The sequence below is a fragment of the Rattus norvegicus genome, chromosome 6 (genome assembly GCF_021556685.1).
Source record: "Rattus norvegicus strain SHRSP/BbbUtx chromosome 6, alternate assembly SHRSP_T2T, whole genome shotgun sequence".
Lineage (NCBI taxonomy): Eukaryota > Metazoa > Chordata > Mammalia > Rodentia > Muridae > Rattus > Rattus norvegicus.
Window position 1 is genome coordinate 54,480,288 of NC_141539.1, and position 18,850 is coordinate 54,499,137.

The window sequence follows — 18,850 nt, forward strand, 5'->3', positions numbered from 1 at the left end:
GGGGTTAAGTGTATGCCAATGCAACTGGATTATTATTATTATTTTTTTTTTGGTTCTTTTTTTCGGAGCTGGGGACCGAACCCAGGGCCTTGCGCTTCCTAGGTAAGCACTCTACCACTGAGCTAAATCCCCAGCCCCGCAACTGGATTATTTATTTAAAGATTTATGTGCACGTGTGCGTGCTTACATGTATGTATGTGTACCACATGCATGCCTGGTGTCTTATGTAGAAAGGATGTCAGATCCCTTGGAACTGGAGGTACAGATGTTTGTGAGCCATGTAGGTACTGGAATCTGAAACCAGGTCCTCTGCAAGGGTAAGTGCTCTTAACTACTGAGCCATCGCTCCAGCTCTGACACCTCTATTTTTACACGGATGCTGGGGATCACATCTAGGACAATAGATTGTGCTACAAGCTCCTTAACAACCTAGCTTTCTCCGTAGCCCTGCCTGCCCTCTGATGATATCAATCACTGGTTAAATGGGCAACTTACATATGATAGCTGGGACGACAGTGCAGTGTAGCAGCAGAGCGTGGGAGCAGCTGGTAGCTTTGACATCCTCAGGGAACACAGGCTTCGAGGCCAGTAACAACAACAGCAAAAGGAGGAGTTGTTCGTCCAGTGGTGACAGTCACAACAGAAAGAGGTAGCTGAACGGCTGGGCACAGGGACCAGGGCAGGTACAAGAACAGTAGAGGTAAGAGAGGATGAGGAGCTGAGGTTGAAGAGAGGCTAGAAGATTTGGAGAGAAGCTGCAGGCCATGGCAGCTAGTAGAGTTCTCGAGAGCTGTCAAATCTCAGTGGCCAAAGAACTTCTTAGTCATAGAGGCTGTTATTCAGGGTTTGGGAAAAATCATGGTTTGAGAATCATGGGACCAAGCTGTAAAAATAGCTGCTGTCAACGTTGAAGAGTTCCACTTCCCAGACCTACACTATCCAGAGTTCTAACACTGGATAACTCGGACTAAAGGCCCTGTTACTTGAGGCCTGCATAAGAATCCTAATACTAGAGTACCAACACCTGCTGTTGCCAAGGCTAGCTCCTTCTGTCAAAGGCTGGGGATATAAACACTGCTAAAGCCAGTGTTGGAAAGGGTTCTCACCCACCATTTTCATCTTGGTAGAACAAAGTACTCTGGCCAGCTCATTAGTAACCTAATAATCTAGAGAGATTCAAAAGAACTAAATTTGCTGTCACTCAAAGAGCTCCACACAATTGTTAAAGAATTATTATTTATGTACGTGAGTGAATGTGTGGATCCCTGAGAGACAACTCTGAGGAAATGATTTTCTTCTACTACATGGGTCCAAGGGATCGAACTCAGGCTATCAGGCTTGGCCCACGTAAGCAACTTTACCCACTGAACCTTTTTGTTGTCCCTAATCTTACTTTGAAATTACAGCTGACATCAAATGTAACTAAATTCATTTAGACACAACATAACTACCTTCAAGTATATATTCAATTAGTAAATTTGATTTTATAATTAAAAAACTTTAATGTATACTCTGAATATAATTCTACCCAGAATTTCTTGTTCTTTTTCATTTTATATGGATGTGGACATTCATACTACTACCTGTGAACGTTCAAAAAATTAAGATGTGCTTCTTGTTAACTTGAGTCACACCTTCTTGCTGTTAGAAAAGTTTTATTTAAAACACTTAAAAACAGAATACCTTTAGTAAAACTTCCACCCCCACCCATCCACTACACCCATAAAGATTAGAAGCAGAGTTTTCCAATATTTGATCTGGGACTATTGGATGTTGGAAGGTCCTGAGTTCTTTAAAATTTCTGGGTCTGCTCACGATCTACTGAAGTGGAACCCATGAGGAAGGGTACAGGGCTGACTTTGTTGTTGTTAGTTTTATGTGTATGAATGTTCTGCTTGCATGTTTGTCTGTACACCATATGCTTAGCTGGTGTCTGAGGAGGCCTGAAGAGCATGTGGGATCCCCTGGAAATGGAGTTACAGACAGTAGTGAGCAGCCACTTGGGAGCTGGAAATTGGATCCAGGTCCTCTGGAAGAGCAGCCAAGGCTTTAACTGGTGAGCCATCTCTACAGCCCCAGGACTGAGTTCTTACAGTTATGGAAAAGTTCCATTTGTTCTTTCAGATAGAGTTTTGCTGGCCTAGAATTTCCAAACATCTTCATTCAGCTTTCTGAGTAGTTGGATAAGAGACATGGGCCTTCATGTCTGGCCCCAGTGATTGCTGTTATACTGATATTAAAAGCCATAGACTTAAAAGAAATATGAGGATGTAACCTCATCTGGTTCCATGTAGGTAAAAAATACATACTACAATGACTTAGAAAGTTGAATCATCACCATAATGGTCTGTAAGGTAGTCCAGGACTGCTGACGTGCTTGACAAAGCATTAAACACTCTCTTTTCCTGCCTTGATGTTATCTTTTCCATCATATACATTAGATGCTGATGGAAACACATGAAAGGAGTTCCAAGTTCAAGAGCGATGTCAACCCAGTCCCAGACACATTTCAGTGGGGTTTCTTCATACCCAGCAAACATAGCTGGGTTTGCTAAAAGTCCTCTTGCAACCATTACACCTGCAAATGAAAGCACAACATATACTAAACTAAGAATAAACTAAGAATCCATGGTTATCAGCTAAAACTCAATGTAATAGTATTTACTAAAAAAAGTATTATTTTGAGATTTCAGAATACCCTTATTACAAATTAATATAATACTGTATGAAATAAATTGATTCTGGTGTCACTGATAAACCAATTGTATTTATACAAGTATTTTTAAAAGGATATCTATATTAATTCACTGGCCTTATTGTTTCTTTAGGAGACATCCAAGTGGTCATAAATCAGGCTGTTTGAATCTAGAAACAGTTACTATAGGGCTGGCCAGTTAATTCTGTAAGGGATACTGAAACTTCTTGGCAGTTCTGGGGCTCCTGTGACCATTCAAATTCATGAACTCTCATCTCTATTTTAGGCACTTTTTAAAGATAAAACAAAACAAAATAGACCATCTGAAGATGATTTGCTGGTCAACAGATATGACAGGAGGAGCAAAATGCTGCCATTGCTTCTAAAATGATTTACTGTTTCTAAGGAAAAGAACTGACATTATATAATATGGCTCAGTGTTAAACAGGATATCAAATTACTCCTCCGCCTTCACTTTTTCATCCTTATTAAATGATAAAAAGATCCCAGTGTTTATTTCTTACCATCTGTCCCAGTCATCTGCCACACATTTTCTGCTTCTTTCAAGCTTCTTATGTCTCCGTTAGCAACTATGGGTATAGACACATTTTCCTTTATCATTTTAATGGCATCATAGTGGACTGGTTGGTGTCTTTCTTCAACTGTTCTTCCATGGACTGTAATCCAGGACACTCCTGTGGCTTCAACCTTCCGGCAGAGATCTATGGTTCTTGCCAGGTCATCATGGATCCTATAATTTCAAAATTGCAGCTGTGTATAGCACACAGATTTTAAGGCTAAATTAACTGAGAATTCATTTGCTACATTTATTATCATTTCATGCCACTATTAATAAGATTTTCTTCCATGATTGGTTCCCATTCAAGACCTTGGCTTTAGTTATTTGACTATTGGAAACAATATGGTGAGAAATGTCTTTCCCTTTCCCCATTGCTTTTCCTTTTTGGCTTTGAGGAATTGAGTCATCAGCATACTGCCACAGATAAACACAAAGAAGTTATCCTAGTACATAGTGTGCATGCCTCCCAAGTTGGAATCTTGGTTTTTTTTCACCCCCATCCTTTAATTGTTAAATTTTAGTATAAATATCTTTTCTGTTTTCTAGTTGGTACCAGGAATATTTCTAAGTATTAGCTAAGTAGTATCTGAAGAAAGTTGAGGGTTTGGTGAAGTCTTTTAACTAGAAATGCATTACTTGCTAAGAAATAAAAAGAGAACATGGTTCATCAGGATTATAATTTAAAAATGGCATTTAGGTTTGTTAGACAAACATCTTTCAATATTTCCACATATCAGCTTCTAATTTATTTAGGACAGACACTCCCACATCATTAGGCAAAAAGGAACATTTTAAAACTTCCAAGTAATATAGAAACTTGTCAGTAAACTGGAGTATTGTGTTTACCTTATCTTAATGGAAACTGAAAACCTTGGGTTTTCCACTCGATTTCTCACTTGTCTCACCATATCGAGAACGAGCTCTGGCTTGTTGATCAAGCAAGCTCCATAACCGTCTGCCATGGCCCACCTTGAGGAGGCAAGCACAGCAGGTAGATTGTAAACAAAAGGGAAGACACAATTCTAAGTGCACTGAATCGGCCCTTGGCCCTTCCTCTATTGATGGATGATCTGGAATGAAGCAGATGTTGACAACTCGCAGATCTATAGCTGGCTGGGTAGCTTAGTTGGGTAGAATGTGGTGCTAAATAAAGTTCATCACTAGACGTTTCTAATGGTTTCATAAAAAACGACAATAACACTTGCCTAGATCAAAAGGTACTAGGAAATAGTTTTTCACTAGCCAAGGGAGGGTATTAAATTAGAATCCATTCAACCAAAACAGATTTAGGTGTTCATATTAACTGCAATTACCTCAAATTTTTAAAATTCCAAATTTGATGTTTATTGTACATAACAAGAGGTTTTATCAGTCTCAACAGTAGAAAGATATTTTTGGCTGTCAGCATTCCAACAGCACTAAACAGCTTATCTAATTCTCCTAATGAGTATATAAATGTCTACTCTGATTTGGCTTATGCGACATTTAAAACTTTTATTTATTTTTTGGACATATTCTGGCTATTGGCAGATTACCTAGTACAGTGCCTGCACAGTAGTTTATTGAGTACATCCATTCAAACACATACTTGAACCCAGTCAAGTAGCTGCAGTACAGAGAGGAAAAGATCGCTATAGTAAGGTAAGTAATATCAGCTTTTAGAGAGTATACGACATGGCAGTAAAAACACATTTCTGGGATTGCTGTAAACATTAGATTCTTAAGGAACTATGTACAGGTGAGGTTAAAGGCAGAACCACACAGAGTGTGTTTGGTCATTATATTAACCTAACAGAAACTAGTCATCTGGGAACTGGGAACACCAATTGAGAAACTGCCTCCATCGGATTGGTCCACAGGCATCTCTATAGTGTATTTTCTTGTTTAATGATGATATTCAAAGGCCCTGGCTACTGAGGGCCATGCTACCCCTGAGGAGGTATGTTTCCTGGATTGTATAAGAAATCATGTTGAGAATGGTGGTTTGAATGAGAATGGCTCGCATAGGCTCATATATTTAAATGGTTGATCCTCAATGGTGGAACTGTTTGGGAAGGATTAGAGACCTTGCATGCTTTTTTGGAGGGTGCCTGCCACTGGAGGTTAAAATCCACTCCGTTTCCAGTTTGCTCTTTCTGCCTTGTGCTGATGGAAGAGATATAAGTCTTAGCTACTGTTCCAGAAGGATGCTTAGATGCTTACATGCCTGCTGCCATGCTCCCAGCCATAGTGGTCACGGGCTGATCTGCTGAGACTGGGAGCCCTCAGCAAACCTTTCATATGTTGCCTTAGTCATGTTGTTTTGTCCCAGAAACAGAAAACTAACTAGAATAGAAGTTGGTACCAGGAATGGGGTGCTGCAGTGAAGGCTCTGATCATGCTGTTATGTGGATGAATGTGGATGGTGTTGCTCTAAGTGGAGCTTAACAGGCCATCCTAGTGGGAGCTTAGGATAAAGAGGCTCTAAGAGCGATGTGGACTGTAGAGGTCAAGAGGTTTTAGAAGGGAACAATGTTAACAACTGGGCTAGAGAACCATTCTTGTGAAGTTTGGGCAACGAATGTGCCTGAGGCTAAATGAAGAGTATTGGCAGAGGAGATCTCAATACACCCTGTTTTTCAAAGACCAGTCACTAGATAACTCCTAAGTAGATCTACAATGAAAGAGCAAGCAGGGCAAAATGAAATGGAAAATGTACACTTTGAGGAGAAAAGGAGCACCAGGGATTTATCGTTGGAGTAAAGGCTTGTGCTGAAGAGATGGGAGGCAGAGATATTTGATGGAATAAGGAAGTGGTGCACTCAGTGAGAGACCTCACCCAGCTAAGCCTGTAACTTGGAAAAGGAAAAGGCCTATGGAATTTTCTGTACCTGAAAAACAACTGCATAATCGTTGACTGTCCAAATGTACTTCAAGAAGGGGGAAGATTCTACCACAAGGAGGCCCTAGAACTTGGCAGCTTCAGCCATGTGGTTCTGACTTTATGTGCCATGAAAAATATGAGAGAAATAGTATTGTGGAACCTTCCTCCATCGTTGAGGAGAGCCACTGAGCCCTGGCATGTGGCAGGGGAGTCCTTCAGTGGAGACCCCAAGAGGGCACTGTGAAGTAGTACAAGTGAAGTCTGTATTAAGCTGAAGACACAAGAGACATAGGAGGGCTGCTAAGGAGAGCTGCATACATGGAGTAGAACAAGCCCAAAACAGTGAAGAGTATGGCAGTCAGCAAAGTTGGAAGGGAAGCTATCTAAGCCCTCTGATATTGGACATGGATCCTCAGAATTTGGAGTTTGCCCTGCTGCATTTCAGCCTGCTTTGTCCAGTATTTCCTCACCATGTTCCCTTTCCTCCTTTGCAGGATGTGCCACTGTGTTTGAAGTATGGAACTTCATTAGTGATTTAACAGTAGGTCACAGGTAAGAGACAGCCTTGGGTCTCAGAAGAGAATTCCAACTTTTAAATAGTGTTGAGACGGTGACTGATAGACTACGGGGACTTTTGAAGTTGGACTAAATGCATTTTTGCATTATGATGTGGATGGGCAGAGGGTGGCAAGTGGTTTCAACAAGAACGGCTCCAGCTGCTTCACATACTTGAATACTTAGTTCCCTAGTCAGTGGAGCTATTTGGGAAGGATTAGGAGGTGCAGCCTTGTTGGGGTGTGCCATTGGTGGTAGGCTCCAGTAAGTTCTCTGCCTCATAGTTGTGTCTCTAGATGGAAGCTGCTGGCTTCCGCTATGCCTCCCTGCTTACTGCCATGCTGGCTTAGACTGCACCTGTAAATCCCTAATACACTTTCTTTTATTCATTGCCTTGGTCATGGTGTTGTCATGCTTCCAGATACATCCCTTGTCTTCCCTCAATGTTGGAGTGTGACTATGGAGTTATAAACTGAAAGAAATTGTTTCCTACCCAAGTTGCTTTTGGTCATAGTGTTTATCACAACTGAGCCCCCCACCCAAAAAAGAAAACCCACAAACAAACCCCAAAACAAATGATAGCTAATGATGAGGAATTAAAAAAAAACTAGTCAAATCTATAAATCATTTCAGCCATCATAAAAGACCTTTGGAGTTATGTTTTTAAATAACCTTTTCCTTCTTTTTCTTATTTGGAACCATAGTGCTCAAACTCTAGTCTTCCCTTTAAAACTTAATTAATGATTATTAACATATGTGTGCTGTGTATGTGTGTGTGGAGTAAGAGTGTGCATGCAGAGGCCACAGGACAATTCAGTGGAATAGGTTCTTCCCTTCTGTCATGTGGACTTCAGGGAGAAAACTCAGGTTGTCCTTTTTAACTTTTGGAAAACTGGAAAGACATTTTATCATGTTCTCATCATTTTTCCCTTCGAATCTATTTGAAAACTCTAAGTTCTTTGACCTTTACCTCTGAGGGCAACCACAGTTAATATCTATTCCATTTGCATAGGGGCAGACTATCAGAGCAGCATCGGATAAAAGTCTTGCATCATTAGCAGCAAACTGAACAATCAACGGGCAATCACCTGTTTAAAAAAAAGATAGTCTGATATTAAAATTCACAGAAAAGAAGCATTCACAGAACAGCAATCAAAATCAAACAGTACCTGATTTACAAAATTCCAATGCTCCTAGCAAACGGAGCCTCTTTTAAAGGAGGGATTCGTATTGTATTCCAGAGTGGTTATACATCCTGTTACATGGTGGTGTGACCATTCCACACTGTGCTATCCCTCCTGCTCCTCCTCATGGATCTGGGAGGTGCACTCATTTAGCATCCGCTGTTTAGTGGCACACTCTCCAATATGGACAGGCTACATACTGTTGTCTAAACTGCATTCACAGTTCTATAAGTCTGTTCCTAGATAATTACCTAGAAGTATGGCTGTTAAATAAGCATTTGGCACTGCCAGGTATTTAATATGGACACTAATAAAGTATCTTCTAAGAGTTTACAGATGTACATGCACATTAATACCAAGGGTCTTTGTTTCCATTTAACTCACCACACTGAATACACAATTTTTATGTATCTTTATTTGTATTTTTTCTATTCTCAAATCTGTTAGTTGTTTCTTTTCTCTATTATTTAGTTGTTTATTTGAGAAAGGATCTCACTTTGTAGTCATGGCTGGCCTGGAATTCACTCTGTAGACCAGGCTGGCTTCAAGTGCCAGAGATTTGCCTGGCCCAGCATCCCAAGAATTGAGGTTAAAGGTATTTGCTACCACACCTTGCTGTTTTTTGATTTTGTAATGTTTCTTCAAAAAGAAATTAGCCTTATTGTCTATTTTTTAATTTTTTTAATCTTAAAGAACATTTTTATACTTGCATGGAGAAGTTTAAAATTTAGGATAGTCAAATATACTGGCTTTCCTTAGTCTTCATATATTTTTCTCACCTTTGGATAGTGTTAAATTCTGCAGCTTAATATTTCAAAGGGTTTTTGAAGACTTCCTATAAATTCCCTGGATGTCTATAAAAGGCACATTTCTAGACATTACCTCTTCTGAAATGATTACAGATTTCTACAGAAACTCACTGTTTTGGGGACTGATGAGCTTTCCTTCATCAGCATGTAGGGCGCATTTCCCAGTTAGTACCCTAGTTACAGAATCCTACTTGCTAATCTAATCTAATCTATTTTTCAACACCATCAGCAGTTAAACACACAAGGTATTTCTATAGCTCATGCCTTCTGGGAACCTATAATTTAGAGGGAGAGATAGGGATGTAACAAAAATATAATAATACAGCAGTACAATAAAAGAGCCTGTGCTTTTGGTGAAGATATGCGTATACAGTGGTCAAGAAAGGTTCCTTGGAATATGAGTGTGTGTGTGTGGGTATAGCGAGAATGTGTGTGTATAGTGTATATGCCCATGTGTATGTGTGCATGTGTGTGTGTGTTTGTGAGAGACTTAAAGAGATGGACAAGGGTAAGAGTAGGTGTGTGCTATATATATGTGAACATATATATATGGAAGAATGTATATATGTGTGTGTGCATGCACATGCATGTGTGTTTGTGTGTGTGTGTGTGTGTGCATGTGTGTATTGGGGATAGCACACCTGGGAATGATATTCTAGGTAGGTAAATTCAAGAACAAGGCACATTCAAACTCAAGAACTTTATGGAAAGCAGGGCTGCAGATGTATTCATGGCTGGACTAAGGAAGCTCACTGGCTTCAGGTGCTGGAACTCTAGACTGGGGATTCTCAACTGTCTCCACAGGCCTAAAGTAGAGCCTGGAAACTTTCATTTCCAACAAGTTTGTAATGATGAAGGAAGTCACCTCTACCTGGCAATCCTATAGAAGGCATTATTTTAGGCAATAGGAGTTCTAAGAAGGACTGTGAGCAGGGAAGGGGCATGATCAATACGCATCTTAGACAAGTCATGTTGAGCTACTGGACGATAGTCTGAGGGGAAAAGACAACTAGACAAGACTTATTCTAATACATGAGAACATTAGGGCTGGTGGCCTTAAGAATGGCTGACTTTACATTTTGATAGATTACTGACAGGGTAAAAGATATTCTGTATTGTGATTTTTAAAAGGCTAAAGACTGAAGTACTAAAAATACTAAAGTATTTTTTAAATACTAAAGATTTTAAAAATCTAAAGGATTATAAAATATAACCTCTGAATCATGTTGCATCTAATTATATAAAATAGTTGAGCAAATTATAGGTTTTACATACCTTGGTTTGTGGTGAATTCACTGTCTCTGGCTTTTACAGATCTGACAAAATCAGCAGCCACTATCATTGGTGTATAACATAGGTCACAAGAGTATTTTCTTACTAATGTTCTAAAAGCCAACCTGCACGCATATAAAACTTTAATCATGAATTTAGAAAATACTTCAATCATACACATTTGCAAGTACAATTTAGTTAATTACTGAATACTTATTAATGGAACTTTTATTGGATGAAAGAGAGATACTTTCTCCTAGTCTACCTGCTAAGTATGACTAAAATCCTTGGCACTTATGTTTTTAAGATAGGGTTTCACTACGTAGCTGGTCTAGAACTCACAGAGATCTGTTTGGCTCTCCCTCCTGAGTCTTAACAGTTAAAGGCCACCACACCTAGCTAAAACCTTATTATTTATAAAACAATTATAGTAAAGTCCCAACAGAGAGAGGAAGGGAGCCAGGCTAGTGGCCTTGCATTCCGACAGAGTAAAGACGAAAAGTTCCACAGATTTCCTTTTTGCTTTAAATACTATAGACTTAGGGCTGAAGTAGTTGCCACCTGGAATCTGCAGTGAATGAGGATGAAAAGGGCCTCACATAAATCTTCTCTCTTCTGAAGGAACAGGAAAGGAGAAGCTTCAAAAGACTGAAAATTTAAAAAACAATAATCAACACTATATAAAAAGCTATAGGCTCATCTGTTAGAAAATGTTGGATGGGGAGTAATTTTCCCTCTTCCAAGGTGCCTTTACCATCTCATGGTGATAGTGTTTAATTAGGCCTGGGAAGTATATGCAGCCTTCGTCCTGAAACTGCCTTCTCTGCTCTCAGTGGAGATCACACGGGGAGTGTACACTTCCATGTGTATGGTACTACATAGTAAAAGGAGTAACAAGGCACCTTCTCCTTCCTTGCTTGATCTGTTGTAAAGAGAGGCCTAGGAGAAAGTCAGGACTTCAGCACTACCCTGCAGCTTAGGATGCTACCCGTTCCAAAGGGATCTCACCTCTGCCCATACTAACAAAGACTCCTTCTCTCCAGATGGAAATGGAAGGCAAGCTGAGAATGAAGATGCAATGCCGACAGTGATGAGGTGAGGCCTTTCTTTTCTCTCTGATGGGGCAGTGTTAGGATAGCTGATTGTATCAGAAGTACTCTATTATATACTAAAGAACATGCTAATGGATGTAAAAATGATGGCTGTGTCAACTGATACAAAAATAACATTAGACAAAATATTCTTATACAGTATTTAAAAGTCTCAGAAAAGCAGAACTTTAGGGAGCTTCCTTCATTTGATGAAGAACATTCATAAGAAATCCTATGTGGGCTGGGTGGTGCTGGTACACACCTTTAATCCCAGCACTTGGGAGGTAGGGCAGGCAGATCTCTGAGTTTGAGGCCTGGTCTACAGAGTGAGTTCCAGGACAGCCAGGGTTGCACAGAGAGACCTGGTCTCAAAAAAAAAAAAAAAAAAAAAATAAAGAAAGAAAGAAAGAAAGAAAGAAATTGTAATGTCTGGGATGTCTGCTCTCCACCCTTTGTCCACATAGTGAGCACTTTTAGCCAGCACAGTAGAGCATGAAAAGGATTGTCCATTTTTATAGATGACATTATTGTTCATGTAGACAGTCCCAAGCCATTTATAGAACTCCATAAGGGAGCTCAACAAGTTTGTAAGGCATAAGCTCAGTATAAAAAAATTTAGCTTTGATTTTAAAAAACTCTTAATGAACTTACATATATAAAATTAAAAATATGGTACTAGGAGCTAGTGGGCTGGATGGCTCAGTGGGTAAAAGTGCTTGCTAAATAAGCCTGAGAACTCAACCCAAATCCCTAGAACGGACATAAAAGTCATCTCTGACCTCCTTACTCGGGAATGAAATAAGCAGCACATATGTCCCAGCGCCCACCTCTGTCACAGTCAGACAGACAGACACACACAAGACAAAACGCTTCTTTAAAATACTTTACACCCAAAACGCAATCCACGCAAATATAAACATCACGCTTTAGTACCACTAAGGAGAGGAAAGGGCTCCACACTGGGAGGAAACACTTGCAAACCACATAGGAGTAGCATCTGGAATATGTAGACCCCTCAGTAGTCCACAGAAAACAAATGAAAAACCTCAAAACCAATTCAAACATGGGCTGAGTGTTTCAAGAAACGATATAGTATAAATATAAACGAGTATGAATATAAAGAAACCATCAGGAAGCAGAGGGCGCTCAATGTCATTAGTCTTTAAGGAAAGCACAGCCAATCACCGAGGGTTCCACTTTTCACCCAGTGGAATGAGAATAGTGAGTAAAAAGCAGAATGAAACGAAAAATATTGTCAAAGGTACCGAACCCTTATGTGCAGCAGGGCAGTAGGCAAGGGTGCAGCCTTAATGGAAAAGAGCATGTTTCCTCTGAAAACGCAACACAGACTTAGCATGTGATCTGCTTGACTACATAGCTCGGCCAAAACTGAAATGGTCTGAGATATTTAAATACCTATGTTCATAGCAGCATTAGCTGAAATAGCCAAAAGCTGGAAGCAGCCCAAATGTTTACCAATCGATGAAAAGAGAAACAAAGGCAGTATATACACCTAGTAGACCACCTAGTCACTCTTACACAAGGAAGGAAAGGCAGGCATATGGCACTATGTGGATGTATCTTGAAATATATTTTCAAAATGCTAAGGGAGATTAGGTACCCTCAAAAAGACAAGTTTCAATCACACCAGGCATCTAGAATAATCAAACTCATAGAGAAAGGAAGCAACATAATAGTTACTAGGGGTTGGAGGTGTGAGGAACGAAGAATTATTGCTTAATGGGTCCAGAGCTTCAGTTTTATAAATTAGACCCTCAAGGCTGCATAGATACAGAAACCTCGGCCGTTAAAAGGGACTATGGGAGAAATATGTTTATTTGCTGGTTTTGTTATTTTTTTTGGAGATTAAAGTCTCAATATGTAGCCCAAGATGCATATTCCCATAAAAACCTGCACATGTACATTTATATCTATTTAATACCTAATGTATCCTAATACATTATCATGTTTATAGGTATTGGGCTAGGCATGTAGCTCCCTCGGAACAGTGCTTGACTAACACCCATGAGGCTCTGAGTCTGATCCCAGCATTGACTGAGCTAGTCATGATGACATACACCTGTAACCCCAGCACTTGGGATATGGGCGCAGAAGGATTAGGCCTTCAGCCACACAGCAAGTTCTAGGTAGCCCGAGATACCTAAGACTCTCTCGGGGGGGGGGGGGGGAAGCATGGAGAAATTATCTACTTAAGGTCACAAATATACCAGCTGAGTGTCAGCACAAGGATTCAACTCTAAATCATGATTCCAAAGCTAGGGGTTTGAAAAGCTTTTTGCAGCCGAGTGACTATAATACTCGTGGGGGGGGGGGGGGATGTACAAAACCAGTACATCTAAGGAGGACTAAATATTGGCTTATTAACCATTTAACAATACTTACTTTGAATATCGAACCATCGGGGCACAGACTTTTACCAGCTGTCCAGAATGAAACATTTCTACTGGGTCTTTTTTTCTTTCTTGACATATCGTGGTTGGTATGGAGTCACTCCTCATGTGTATGTAAGTTGGTTTCAAAACTGAAAAAGGCAGTTTGCAAAGAGAATTATGTACTTCACTGTTGGGAATCCCCATTATCGGGCCGATCACATAGCTCTGTTGTACGGTAGGATGCTCGCTGCATGTGGCAGACCCTGGGTTTAATTTTCAGGATTGGAAAAAAACTATTATTGTAATTTCATCTTTCATGAGCTTGTGAACGCAGAAATAATTCTAGCTTCTTTCCCTTTCTTGCCAATTTCTGCCTCTACTTACAGGATCAAGAGATGTGAAAGATTGCATGGGGTAGTTTTTGAGAAGATATAGAAGACCACTAGGTTTTCCTCTAGTGTGTGTCATGTTATGGTTTGGTTGTTACTGTTTTGCTTATTTTTTGAGACAGGATCTTGCTATATCCACAGGCTAGCTCACATAGTTGCAAAGCTAGCCTTTGTGGTGCTGGGATTACACCAGCATGGAGGCGTGCCTCCGTGACCAACTTCCTATTAGTTTTTAATTTCATGCATTTTACTTTCATGATAAAGCAAGGAATCTGACTTGAATTACTTCCCGTACAATACTTTGTATGATGGACAATCTGAAAAATTCCATTTGGGAAAGTTAGGTGGCGCTAATAGAAATTTGTATTTCAAAATAAATCCTGGTGTTTTGAGGCTGGAGATATGCCTCAGTCAGTGGTTAAGAGTATGGACTACTCTTGCAGAGGATCTGAGTTCAGTTCCTAGCACCCAGGTTGGGAGGATCATGTCCACTTCTATGCTCAGCCTCAGGGGATCCTATACCTCTGGCCTCTGAGGGAACTTGTACTCACACACATATTCATCTACACACACACACACACACACACACACACACACACACACAATTAAAAAAAAGAAATCTTGATACTTTTATTCTAGGTTTTTATGAATCAGAAGGCAGACAAAACTTTATTATTTAAAAAAAATTAAATATATTACCAGTGAAGATGTTCAGTTATTACCAAGTAAAGTGCACTGTAAATAACTTTTATGCCAGAGATCCAAGTGATAAAATTGTTTAATATTCCCCATCTTGTACTTAAAGCTTTTGATTTCATGTTTTTTGTTTTGTTTTTTTATATTCTGTTTTGGCCTTGGTAATCTACAGCCAGATAAAAGCTAACCTTATAAAAGGCTAATTGTTCAAAATTCAGTCTTTAACCTTTGGTAGTAAGCTAAACGAACACAAGGCCAACATACTTAGGGATGCCATGGCTGGCAAGAAATCTTTGGAAGTGTCAACACTGTGCAGAGGAAAAGGGGAGTGTAAGTAAGCTGAGTCAGAGATGATCTATGTCGATAAGGCTGTAAACCGCTAAGAGATTATTACAAAGGAGGGAAGAATCTTAAACATTACAGAAACGTACACATTAGGACGTGGTGAGTGGCAATGGCGTCATTACTGACTTTCTAAAGCATGATTTTTTTTCTTACTCATTCTTGTGGTCAGACTAAACGGCAAAATCTCCTTCAGAATGAAATTTTCTGAATATGCTACAGCTTTCAATCTTGATAGTAAATTAGGATGATCTAGAAGCTTTTAAGAATCAAGATGCTTAAGTCACACCCATGATCACAATAGCTCTCTGGACTTACGGGATGAAGGTAAAGTTCTCCGAAGCACTCAGCACTGGGGCATAATATTTTGGTCAAATGTGCTTCTACACCCAGAATTTCTTTTAGAGTAGAGATAAATTTTTTTTTTTTAAACTCGTGCTGGTGTGTACAGTGGGCGTTAAAAACTTTATTGCATATTAATATGTGGACTAAAGTTAATCCTTTTGTGTAAAAAATAAGAACGCTAAGGGAAGAAAATCATCTAATAATTCAGATAATGTTATTTGTCGTGGATGATTATTATAAACAAAGTAGTTTTATAAACTATGAATACTGAAATCTAATGTAATACTAGGCGCGCTGTCTCAGGCAACTGATCCTATTTGCATCGTGACTGAGGTCAAACAAATGATGGAAAATCTTCTGATTAATGCAAAATGCAGTGTAGCTCCAGACTCGCTCATCTAATAGTTACGAATATTTAAGCGTCTTTATTTCTAAGGTACTTAGGGCAGAGCTTAACAACTATTCTTCCCCAGCATATCCCGCCTGCTACCGGGGCTTGCCACTCAAGGCGTGGACAAGGTAAGGCTGAGCAGCCCTTAGCTCCCACGTGCTGGGCGAGGAGGGCCGTGATGCTCCTCTTTCCCACGCCGGAGGCCGGCGTTCTCAGGCCCAATACTTGCGTTGGAGATCGGCGTGGTAGCTACGTCCCGAGCGGAATGGGAGAAGGCCCGGGCGGCAAAATTTCTTTTATTGCACGGAGGGAATGGACCACTTAGATCCCCAAACTCACCCTAGGCTGGCCAGGTGGGGCGGCGCCTTGATTCTGCGTCACTTGGAGGGCGGGGCGATCGCAAGACGTCATCAACCCGGTACTTGCCAACATGGAAGGTGGAGACAGCACAGTCTCGGTGGCAGGCCGTGGGGCTTCGGGTTCCGCAGCAGTGGCGGCGACCGTGCAGGAGCTCTTGCAGGACGGTAAGGCGTCGGACGGTGGCTGGGCCCGGGTCGCTTTGCCTTGCGCAGAGCCTGAGAACCCTACCGGTCGCCTTGCATAAAGTTTTCTGGTCTGGACTTGGCCACTCCCCTCTGCCCGGCCCCCCAGCGTACGGGATTGTCATGTCCACGCGTTTCCCGGGGGATGTGTTCCTCTCTTCCCGTGGGTGTCTTGGAACACCAGGTTTCCAGTTGCTGGGGTTTGCACTAGACCCTGATGCGCCCAGAACGTCTTTGTAGTTTCCGGACCCTGCACGACATGGTCGGGGCTGACAGCCGCAGCCGCTGCCCAGTTCCTGACCAAATATTGTACTGTCCATGCCCAGAAGTGTGAACTCACCCTAGGTGACAAACTGCTGCTTAAGGAAAGGAATGGAGAACACAAAAAGTAGAGTTGGAAACACCTGTGTTCAATTCTTGGGCTATGTAGATGCCTCTTACAGTGTATTATCCATACGTGTCGAATATTGAAGTCAGGATTGCTGGTAGCTTGAAGAGAAATTGTCCCAAGTAAGTTAACTATGTTTCTTTCTATAACTACTGTAGTACGCTTGAAAAACAAGTTCAGTTGTTCAGTCTGAGAGGCAGAGCAAAATTCACTTTGCCAAAGGTATTAGGCCTTAACCACTCCAATTTTTTTTCCTAGTGGGAACTAAGTTCTATCATCTATTAAGAGCGTTTATATTTATCACCTTAATTGTTTCCGAGGCATTGCATCCCCTCCAACACCCCCTCTTTTTGAGACAGGGTCTCTCTACTTAGCCCTCACTGTTTTGGAACTTGATCAGTCTAGCCTCGAACTCACAGAGATACACCCACCTCTGTCTACCAACTGCTGGGATCAAAGGCATAGGCTACCAAGCCAGGCATAAAAACCTCTTTTTATATTCCAGAGTTAAAACCAGTATTCTGCATACAGTAGGTACAGATTTTTTTTTTTAAATTGCCACCTAAGAGTGGCTTATAAAGGATCAAACTAAAATTTAAATTATGGTGTTTTCCCTGACTGTTGAAATTTTTTTATTGCCTTTATCATTTATCTTTTCATGAGATACATCTTTTCAAGACGAATGATGTTTTCAGAACTAGGTTGTGGTGGATTCAAAGTTTCGGCCTGATGCACCTTATCTTTAATTTAATTATCTTAAATTTTAATTAAAATTAAAATTTAGCCAAGTTTATAAATCCTGAAGTGTGTGTGTGTGTGTGTGTGTGTGTGTGTGTGTGTTTTAATAGCTCTCCAGCCTTTGAGCTTAAAGTGAACTTAAAACCATGCTTCCTTTTTTCCCTTCTACAGTTTCAAATACAATAAATAAAGTCTCTGCAATTTGATACAATTAAATAAAGTCTTTTGTCTTAAAGACATCCCATTCCTTTGTGCGCTGGAGTTTATTCCTGTTTAGATCCTAAACACTCCCATTCTATAACATTAAAGTCACTTTGTAAAGGTCCTCAATGGTTCCTTGGAGGTAAATCAGATGGACACTTTTGGTTCTTACCCTATTTAAACTTGTAAAAAGGCTTGGCTCTTTTCCTGAAGTAATTCGTCATATGATATAAGGGTCCCACACTGTTTGTTTGTTTTTCAAGACAGGGTATCTCTACGTAGCTCTGGCTGTCCAGGAACTTAATCTGTAGACTAGGCTGGTCTAGAACTCAGAGATTTACCTGCCTCTGCCTCCCTAGTGCTGGGATTCAAGACCTGCACCACTACTGCTCGCTTGCTTGCTTATTTATTTATTTATTTATTTATTTATTTATTTAAATTCCTAAATCTGTAGGTGTCCTTCAGTTTCCCCAAATGTACCTGAAAATATGAACATTTTGTTCAGTAACCAGTTCCCTATGTTGAGGATAGGATAGGATTGATAGGCTCAGTGAACAGATGCAGAATTTGAAAATTGGTGAACAGTTTCTGATTTTTCTCTCATAAAAATATCACAAAAGAGAAAAATTATGTGATTTATTCTGGAATATCAACCATTGAACAATCTGATAGTCAATTGTAGCATCTTTGGGAGATTGTAGTTACCACTTCCTTTAAACTTTTATTTCTTTTGATTTAGTCATTCTTTCTGGCTTCTTTTTCTCTTAAGCACTCAGTATTTTCTTTACCCAACGCCCTCGGGTTTTGGTGTCTTCCTGAGTTCTAAGCCTTGTATTCACTTTTGTTTTTCATTGTAGAATATGTTTCTAAATCATCTAATCTCTGTTTGGTCATTGACACGGAGTGGAGTAAGCTGGGAAGGGAGAACTTTAGTGAGAAGTTGCTTCCCTCTTACTGCCCTCCCTACCCTTGGGGCCCATGCAAAGAGAACACCACTCAGTTAATATGAATACAAACTGCGCGTCTAGATTGAGCAGATCTATATATTTTCTTTGAATATTTTGTTTATTCTTTGTGAACCTCACATTATGTACCCCAGTCCCATACATTTCCCCATCTCTTTGTATCTGCCCTCCACCCTTACAATCTCCTCCCCTCCCCCAAAGAATCTTGCTGTGAAAGCTGCAATATGTCCCACAGAATACCCTTTTGTCCACTTCTTCACGTGCAGATAATCATTGCAAGGAGTCATTGGTCTGGTTTGGGGCCTCTGGCTTCTGCTACACTCTATTCTGGATCCTAACTAGGACTCCTCTTGGATATCCTGTTGTTGCCCTGTGTCATGGAGATCCAGCAGACTGGCCCTTCATAAGCTC

At 40.4% G+C, this 18,850-nt stretch overlaps 2 protein-coding genes across 8 annotated transcripts in view; one reads left to right on the top strand and one right to left on the bottom strand.

Moving 5' to 3' along the window:
• Window positions 1-1,638: 1,638 nt before the first annotated feature.
• On the bottom strand, window positions 1,639-16,083 carry Dus4l (dihydrouridine synthase 4-like). Of its 4 annotated transcripts, none has more exons than XR_015622046.1 (8): window positions 15,945-15,981; window positions 13,453-13,591; window positions 10,520-10,606; window positions 9,962-10,083; window positions 7,664-7,781; window positions 4,122-4,244; window positions 3,220-3,466; window positions 1,639-2,578 (listed from the first exon to the last, which is right to left on the bottom strand). XR_015622046.1 is itself a non-coding variant. In XM_087554059.1 (8 exons), the coding sequence occupies exons 2-8, from the start codon at window positions 13,566-13,568 to the stop codon at window positions 2,319-2,321; spliced, it is 1,053 nt and encodes a 350-aa protein (XP_087410185.1). In that variant the 5' UTR covers window positions 13,569-13,591; window positions 15,945-15,981; the 3' UTR covers window positions 1,639-2,318.
• The window catches only part of Cog5 (component of oligomeric golgi complex 5), a 310,546-nt gene continuing 307,707 nt past the window's right edge, over window positions 16,012-18,850 (top strand). For 3 of the 4 annotated variants that reach the window (XM_087553191.1, XM_087553193.1, XM_087553190.1), the window contains exon 1: window positions 16,012-16,129. In XM_087553191.1, coding sequence (XP_087409317.1) covers window positions 16,036-16,129 — 94 coding nt within the window. In that variant the 5' untranslated portion in view covers window positions 16,012-16,035. 4 annotated transcript variants of the gene reach the window in all.